Source organism: Hyposmocoma kahamanoa, unplaced genomic scaffold (genome assembly GCF_003589595.1).
Source record: "Hyposmocoma kahamanoa isolate Upper Pololo Valley unplaced genomic scaffold, ASM358959v1 41587, whole genome shotgun sequence".
NCBI classification, from domain to species: domain Eukaryota; kingdom Metazoa; phylum Arthropoda; class Insecta; order Lepidoptera; family Cosmopterigidae; genus Hyposmocoma; species Hyposmocoma kahamanoa.
Genome location: NW_020653799.1, coordinates 2,811 through 11,677, shown reverse-complemented (window position 1 = coordinate 11,677; position 8,867 = coordinate 2,811). Strand labels below are relative to the sequence as shown.

At 38.2% G+C, this 8,867-nt stretch overlaps 1 protein-coding gene across 3 annotated transcripts; it reads left to right on the top strand.

Moving 5' to 3' along the window:
- Positions 1-1,300: 1,300 nt before the first annotated feature.
- On the top strand, positions 1,301-8,610 carry LOC113229340 (secernin-1-like). Of its 3 annotated transcripts, none has more exons than XR_003310407.1 (4): positions 1,301-1,678; positions 3,028-3,159; positions 4,214-4,368; positions 6,071-6,140. XR_003310407.1 is itself a non-coding variant. In XM_026462897.1 (4 exons), the coding sequence occupies exons 1-3, from the start codon at positions 1,475-1,477 to the stop codon at positions 6,281-6,283; spliced, it is 549 nt and encodes a 182-aa protein (XP_026318682.1). In that variant the 5' UTR covers positions 1,301-1,474; the 3' UTR covers positions 6,284-6,291; positions 8,086-8,610. The 3 variants fall into 3 exon arrangements, 2 of the variants coding, with proteins under 2 accessions (XP_026318682.1, XP_026318681.1); XM_026462897.1 differs by lacking the exon at positions 4,214-4,368 and adding an exon at positions 8,086-8,610 and having other exon boundaries at positions 6,071-6,291; XM_026462896.1 differs by lacking the exon at positions 4,214-4,368 and having other exon boundaries at positions 6,071-8,610.
- Positions 8,611-8,867: the final 257 nt, after the last annotated feature.

Here is an 8,867-nt window from a genome sequence, read left to right as displayed (position 1 = left end):
GTTGTGCAAATATTGTCGATATAAATGGTCAATGTCTGACAATCCGCTCAACGGACATAGGTCGTATAAACTTTTCCTACTTTAATATATAAATATATATTTTAACCGACTTCAAAAAAGGAGGAGGTTCTCAATTACATTCTTTTTTTAAGTATTTTACGCGATAATTCTAAATTTGCGAACCGATTTTGATGATTCTTTTTTTGTTGGAAAGAGGATGCCTCAGTAGTGGTCCTATTTTTGAAGAAAATATTCCACCTCTAAGGGTGGCCAACTGGGAAATGAATGATTATCACTAATTTCTAGCTTTTTACCACGGTATGACTTCTTCTTATTTTGAGCAAGAGGGTAGACAGATATGTCTGCTCTTAAAGCTGTCATCTGCCGCCGACCAGTCGACCCGTGACCACGGAGCATGCAACCGTTCCGAAATATAGGGAAAATAAAAAGAAGTCATACCGTGATAAGAACCCTGAAATTAGTGATAATCATTTAGTGAATAACCACGAAAGCCTTAAAATCTATATAGGAGACGAATGACGTTTGAGGTCGGTTGTGATATACAAGTATAATATAATAATTGTATTATATACAAGGGTTATATTATGACTGTAAATACTGTATGAAAATGCTGACAACCTCACAGAACTATATTAAATACAGCTTTTTTCCAAGACTTTTTACAAAAAAGTAAAATTTACCGAAAATAAACTTTTAAGTCTAAGTTTTAAGTTGTACTATCTAATACTTTTCATCTGTATTTGGTAGTAAGGTTGTTGTTCAAACGTGCAAGCGTCCCGACGACCCCCTCCACGTTTTTGCATTTTGTTACGCAAGCACTTTTTTGTTACCACACTAAGGGCGATCCACTGAAACAATTTTTTATTTTTCTACGTAAGTAAAATCTGATGAATTATTAGTAGTCATGGAACAAAAGTTATTGTTTATAATATTAGGAATATAGCCCGTGAGGTCTATATTGCTAAGGCCAGGTAGTATGTGAGGTTGTTAGTATTTTACAAAAACCTTGTATCGTCTGCTTATTCTGCTTGCAGAAGTCATTAATTGCCAAATCATTTTTTTTTTTTTTTTTTTTTTATTTATTACATTTATATGGCAGTTAGTGTACGTAGTATGTATAGTAGTGACTTCTTGCAATAAGCCGACGGTATATACTTTTTCTAAATTATTTATATGTAAATTAGACGTACATATAGGTCGCTCCGATCTCAAAGTAAGTAAATAAAGCATTTGTGTTATGGAAATCAGAAAGAACAACGGTACCACAAACACCGAGTCCCGAGACAATATAGAAAATTTATTTCCTACACCATGAAAACCGGTGTGCAAGCCACATGACCACGTAAGGCGGAATTCGTTTGTATTTGTTCCCATTTTGGTGTATTATAAAATTTTTGTATTGTATTAGGATATTGTCGCTAGATCTGCTAAAGAATTAAAATGTATTCGTTTTATGGCATTTCAGACTGAGTTTAATTTCACCAAATGCTTTTCGTCGGGTGGCGATGAGCTAAGGCAAAGGGAGGGAGAAAAGCTGCTAAAACAGAAAAGTGCATCCTTAGCTTTCAACGTTAAAGATATGTTTGAAATTTTGCGACACAAGGAAAGCCGCATTTGTCGAGGTTGCGACGACACCTTTCCTACACAGGGAAGTCAGGTAATAGATACTATAATATAACCATTTCAATAAAATTAAGGTGTACTTATCTAGAGTGTCAAGTGCTTCATTGCTATTACAATTCGTATATTAAACTATTATACATCCATTGCAATAACGGCTATTTGTCAATAATGAATCATACTGCTGTTATTTTTCGATAACTTTTATTATGAGCTGTTGTCAGTTATCCTGTTGTTATGTAGTTTTATATCAAATATTAAAATCGACAACATTGCAATTACATAAAGCACAAAATCGTAGCGTCCAATATGTGACTTACAGTTATAACAATACGATAATAAATAGAAAACAATAAAAAAAAATGAGAAACAGAAGTTTATGTTCGGCACTGAACGTTTATAATAATTATATTTGCAAATTGTATCATTGTCAAATCATTTGACTAGCACCATTTCTCTCTCACAGCTATTGCTATTGTATACTTGCTAGTTCGCACGACGCAACAGCAGAAGAACAGGATAACAACAGAAGTTGAATAAACTACAATAGCAGTTTAAATCGTTGTTCGATTCGAAGGAGTTACATTGTCTGTTATTATAATAATGACCACATCTAGCCAAGTCTTAGGTAACTTAACTATCTATAAAGGTAACTTAGGTAAACTGCCTCCGTAGCCGAACAGTTACCATGCCGGACTGCCACGCATAGGTGCCAAGTTCGATTCCCGGGCCGGGAGAAATATTTGTATGGCCTACATTTATTTCTCTCGTGGGTTTGGGTGTAATTTGTGGAAAAAAAACAAGATTAAATTTACACATGTTATAGAACAGTGGATGCTTGAAAGGTGACCTCTGTTTCTATTATTGTAAAATCATAACTGTTAAACAATTAAACTCATGTCATAGTTTTTTATAATAATAACGCACACACTCAGCATAGCGCCCCGCACTAGGGAAACCCTGTCGCGGGTGCCATGGCCGCACACGTAGACAACCACAAATTACACCCAAATTCACGAGAGAAATAAATGTAGGCCATTCAAATATTTCTCTCGGCCCGGGAATCGAACCCGGGACCTTCCGCGGAGCAGTCCGGCATGGCAACCGTTCTATAAACTATTACCTATTGTCATTTCAATAAAATATATACATCCAATGGTTTAGTTCAATGACGATTGAACGTTTGATTCGCAATCTCTTTTAATCTTATTAAAATTACTGGTAACTAACAATGATATTTTTAACGGATTACCTCCTGGCCGCATGTGGTAATGAAAGCGCTAATTGTATCACCGAAATTCTAGTAAACATTTAAAAGGACTGCAGTCCTTAACGCCTTATGAAAATAGTGTATAGTTCACTATGAAAGCATGTTCTTATTTTCAGGTTTCTAGCATTGACAAAATCGCGAGCGTACACTGGTTCACAGCTACACCAGATCCGAGCATGTCTTACTTCAAACCGTTCGTGTTTACACCTAATCCCCAAGTATCGCCCCACACGGAGAGTCCTGCCGAGGTAATTATGAAGTTTTTAAATAAGATTTATATCAACATCGGTGACACCAATTCCTTTTTTTACTATCTCACTATTACGTATCAAAAGCAGATATAGGGTTGGACTTCACTTAGCAGCACACATCAACATTGCTTCTATAATAAATACAGGTTTTTTTTTCAATGGGACGGTATGGGAAAATCCGACCCATAAAAGATGCAAGGAAACTGTCTTATTAGCATTACAAAAAAATTGTCTAAAAAAAATTTTATTCCTTTTGTATGAAAAACATTTTATAAAATTTGACCAACTTCTGTTGTTCCGATTTTTTGTGTACAATGAAACATCGTATAATCGATGCAATGAAATGATCATGAAACTGAGTTAATCAGTACTAAAATAAATTTTAATCATTCTGATTCGTTAGTATGGACAACTCACGTTTGACCAAAAAATTGACAATGCCAGAATTGTTTTCACAATAAAGACTTAAAGGTTCCTAATATAGTTTCTTTGCATTTGCTATGATTTCGGGTTTCCCCATACTGTCCCATTTAAAAAAAAAACTATATTTTGACGACCTCTGTGGTCAAGTGGCTTGCACACCGGTTTTCATCGTGTCGCCATATCTGAGATCCCGGGTTCGATCCTCGGCCGAGTAATGTAGAAAAAAACTTTTCCATATTGTCTCGGGTCTGGGTGTTTCTGATAAAATCGTTGTTACTAACTTTGGGACCTAAGCAGCGCTGCCGTGCTTACGATAAAAACAGTAAGTCTATATGTAAAAATCCCATGAGCCTGTAATTTCACCGGCACCCTAAGCGCCCAGTTAAACGAGAATAAAGTTTTCGCGCGGCGACCACCCGCTTACCACGCCTTCATGCACATTAATGGCGAATCTGAATTCTATTTATTATGCAACAACATTTAAATTTCTCTCAATAAAATTACGGCGCGGTCGTCGCCCGGGCCGTCGCATGGACCAAATTCAAGCCAGGCGAGCCCGCGTGTCCGGAACGCTAATTTAAATTAAAACGTAAAAGCTAAACAAATAGAGCGTATTTTGCCATGACAGTTAGACGCACGCGGTCGCTGCGCGATGGCAACGTGGACTCCGCTCTTTGAACGCGCGGGGTGAGCACGATGAAATTTGTGTCGAATAAAATGCGACCTTACCCTTCAAAACCGGAACGCAGTAATGCTAACATCACTGATTGGCGGCAGAAATAGGTAAGGTGGCAGTACTACCATGGACGAACTCTTTCACAAGGAGCTCTAACTGATGCTAAGGCGATTAACACACTTCACTGCGTTTTTTAACGTTGTACTGAAGTACCTCAGTTTGTATGGAAAACACGCGCCGTCGAAAACACTGACAACGCTTATCAGCGCGCGCGGTTGTACCGCGCCCCCGCGGATTTTTAATCAATTTGCGTCTATTCCAGTAATTGTCGTTCGGATGTTCCCTAACAAATAATCAAAGGATTCAGTTGACATTCGTGTGTAGTTGAAAAATTAATCTTTATATTTTCTTAAATCTTTGTAATCAAGTTGAATGTTATCTTCGGTGTCTTTTTAATTGAGTAAACAAAAACACACACAGGACACAGGACAGTATAACTGCAGCGTCCTGAATGAGTTCTGTATTATTAACCATTCTTGTCAAAGAAGGATCTCAGCTACATGTGCAATCACTACGGCGATCGACTACGAAGCGAGTACTTTGAGTGGCGCAGGGCCGCTAGACCGCTGCCCCCGCGCAGGTTAAACCGCGCGTTGACGCAGATCTGCGTCTCCGCTACCGCGCGCGTGATTCCGCATCCCGCACACCGTAGCGGGGTGCGGTGCAGTGTGTTAATCGCCCAAATTAATTGATTGTATTTCAAACGTACTTACTGTTAATATTGTAAGCACGGCAGAACGTATCTGATGTTGTCTAATATACATATTATTATACGTCTAACTCCTAAGCACCGGTCTGCTCTAAGGAAAGGGGTTTTTAGGACAGCTTCCTCCGCCCCTGGTTGAAAATTATTATGAACAAATGTTGTTATTATAATTTATTCCTTCATTTGTAGAGCAAGTCCTTCTATACTAAATTTCGTCAGCAGAGCGGTGGCAGCCCAGTGGGAGAACAATTGCTTATATTGATAGGTCGCCGATGCGACACCTAATGGCTGTATGCACCTTTGACATTAATTTCTAAGTTACGTACATTTGTAAATGTTTAGTGGCAATTCCTCCCTCTGACAGTGAAGGAAGACAGCGTGATTAAACCTGCATGAATCTGTGAAATCCCCGAACCGCATTGAACCGAGTTGTAGGCTATGGCCCTCTTCTTAGAGAAGATTCGTCCCCAGCAATGCCCGATGCCGAAGCGTGCTGCCAAGTAGATACGAGCACCGCGTCGGCGCGCCGCCGCCGCCGACAAATGAAATCGGCGCGCCGTTCAGTTCAATTCGATCGGGCGCTTCGATTGTACGCACGCGCAATGAAAATGGCGACGCCGAAATTGACATTTGTAAGAAAAGTCTTAGTGACTTTATATTCGAAGATGTTTTAGTTGAAAACATTAATTTGTCAATTTCTGGCGTCGCCATTTTCACTGCGCATACACAATACGGAAGCGTGCGCATGTTTACGATCGCAACGTCTGATCGAACTGGTAAAAATTTGATTACTATAGAAAATACGTTATTTTATTTTTTCCTTTAAAAAGTATTCTTTGTAAAAACAAATACCGTTATACAAATTCGTTTCATGGTCGCGCTCGCGCCGCAGAAACGCCGCCGCCGCCGAAAGTTTTTCGTCGGCGCGCCGTCGCCGGTTGGTTTGTTGGTTGGTTATCGGCGCTCGTATCTACTGCCAAGTGGCGTCCAACCCTTATGCCAACTGAATAATTCATTAACCCGCCAAATTCTTATTTAACCAGCCAAAAAGGGAGCATCGCTTGTACAAACTGCATGCCGAGTCCGTGATAAAGACCAACAACAAGAACCTATCAAAAATATTTAGAGACATGGAAAATGAACAACTTGCTAAAACCTCGGAATTTATGAATAAATATGAAACTGGCCAAGCGACACTCGAAGAACTGAACAACTTGATGCATGTTTGTGTCGAGAATGAAATAAAACTATATTAATAGATTAAGTAGCTATAAAGTAGTCGTTGTTGTGCAGTCCATGTTATTACTTTCGTTTTTCTTAAGAGGGTAGTCTTTCCCCTTCGTTCCCACTAGTTCTCTTTAGTTGTATTATAGAACTACTGGAACTTTTTGTCCCAGTTGTTCTGTTAAATATATTTCAATATTAATAGAACTTATGGGAACAAATCAGTCCAAGTAGTTATATTGGTTTAGTTCTATTTTTATCCCGAATAATAAATAATACCAGGTGCCTCTTTTTCAAATGATTTTTATACTTAATTTAGAAATTTTTGTTTCCATTTTGCTTAGCCGTGCCCTGATTATAGATTTTATCCTCTATAATATTTTTATATTTTGAAAAATTATAGTGAGATGATTTTATTTTTAAGATTTTTAGACGTTCCTGTTTTTCAGGGCAGGAATTTTCTCTATGTTTATTTTGAACTTCGTAAAGTAATGAAATTTATTTTAAAGAAATCTGTACATATAAATTTGAAAAATTAATCATGATTATTCTTAGACTTCTATTATTGTTACGAAAATAATATCGGTTAACTCATTTTCATATGATTTTATCCTTAAGTTACCCAGTTTAAGAACATACAATTATGTGAAATCTATCGAATGCAAAATATTAATATATCTAAATTTGTCGTGGTTGCGAAGTGTGGGAATGAAGGGTCTTTCCAGGCTTTGCGGGCTCGTTACTTATTTGATAACATTATAGCTAGAGACAACAACGAGATTCTCTATCTATATTGAAAATTTGTAAGCACTGAAATGCAGCAGCTGTGATACGATATCACTAGGTTTTTTTAATTAAACCGAGTAACTGGACGAATAAGGCGTGCGCCTGGTGGTAAGCGACAGGCCTGTCCATAACAGTTGCACTGCCGTGTCTCGCGTGTCTGACGAAAATCGCTCTTCAAAGTTTTTTTAGTAATTTGCTTTTATTTTACAAAGATTTTGTGCAATTATTGAAAAACAAAACGTAAAATTATTGGTATGGGTAAAGGGCTAAAGAATGGGGAATGTTTCAATCTTCGAAAAAGTATCAATTTTTTCAGTTAAAGTTAACCCTTAACTCATGTATCTTAAGTAACAGATGCAGGCCTCTCATGGCAGTGCAGTGCCACTTAGTGCTTTAAATGACAAAGATTTGAGGAGTACTGCCGCTGCGACCGTCACCCTGAGACATAAGTTTTCCCTTCAAAACCGAAACGCAGTAATGGTCACATTACTGCTTGGGGGCAGAAATAGGTAATGTGGCAGTATTTCCATGGACGAACTCTTTCAAAAGGAGCTCTACTAAGGTGACTTAACGATCGAGGCACCAGACAGCCTTTTTAATGTTATGGAAGAAGGGTAAAGTACCAATAGCAAATCCGTGATTGTTCCCCGGCAAACGGGGACAAGGTCACAGCAAGACCAAAAAATCTTCGCTGCGTCGGCCTCCTTTGTGAAAAAAATTGTAAAGGTTGTAAATGAAACTGAAGAGAAATTATGGAATGTACAAACAAGATTTAGGAAAGGAAGTCAATGTATAGATCCTTTCATTGCCTGAAAAATTTTGACAAAAAGTCCACTGCGTAAACTTAGAAAATGCTTATTAATAGAACAGTAAGTAATGAACTGTGAAGACTATCCTCTTAAAGGCGAAAGCGCAACATTGATACGTAAGAATTTTTTAATTCTTTATTAGTATTTATAAAATTGTACGCTTCAACGCGAATGCACCTATGTACCTACCTACTTAGTTAGTGTATAGGATCACAAAAATTGAATTGAAATGAAAGTCGGTAGCATAGTACAGGATTATTTATATAATATAACATGCAAACATCATTTGTCGTGTTCAACGTTTGTAAGAAAGCTCTCAAAATGTATAAAGATGATAAGAAGTAAGTAAGAAGATAATTCAATCTCGTACCGGGAAGTATTTTTTTAAATACGTACCTAAAATTTATATTTAATAATAGCTATTTAATAAAAATAGAAAAACTTTTACATACTTCTAATGGAGTCACCACACTTATCGATACGGAATCGCATTAAGCCGGTCGGAAAAACCTTTAGACCACCTTTCCACTAGAGATGTGCTGCCTTTCCACTAGAGATGTGCGACATATCGAGGCGGTGTGCGAAGAAAAAATCCACCAATAGGATTACTTCATTTTCCTAGCCTCGCTTAGCGCAGCTCTGGTGGAAAAGGGTTAGCGGAGCTATGTATTTGTACTTACACAATAACGAGAAATGTGTGCGAGGAATGTGTGCAAAACGGTGTAGGAAACTAGAGCTACTCAAAGTATGACACTAACTGACACTGACTCATCGCCAACGCTCACCCCACCACACCGTACCCGCGCCCCAACTTTGGTGGAAAACATCACACCGTTTCACAGCGCCGCTACACATCCTCACACCGCCTCGCTATCTCGCACATCTCTAATGGAAAGGCAGCTTTATACCCATGTAATAAGAGTGAAAATTACGTTGTGCGTTGCGCATCGGCGATCCGAGCGGAAGCGAAACGCGCAACGTGTTTTCGCTCTTACTGCGTGAATATGAAGGTTTTTCTGTC

Excerpts from the sequence above, each read along its gene's own strand:
- LOC113229340 (XM_026462897.1), top strand. The coding sequence starts at position 1,475 with ATGGCATTTCAGACTGAGTTTAATTTCACCAAATGCTTTTCGTCGGGT. Across the intron at positions 1,679-3,027 it reads TTCCTACACAGGGAAGTCAG|GTTTCTAGCATTGACAAAAT; the intron begins GTAATAGATACT and ends TCTTATTTTCAG. Across the intron at positions 3,160-6,070 it reads ACACGGAGAGTCCTGCCGAG|CCAAAAAGGGAGCATCGCTT; the intron begins GTAATTATGAAG and ends TTATTTAACCAG.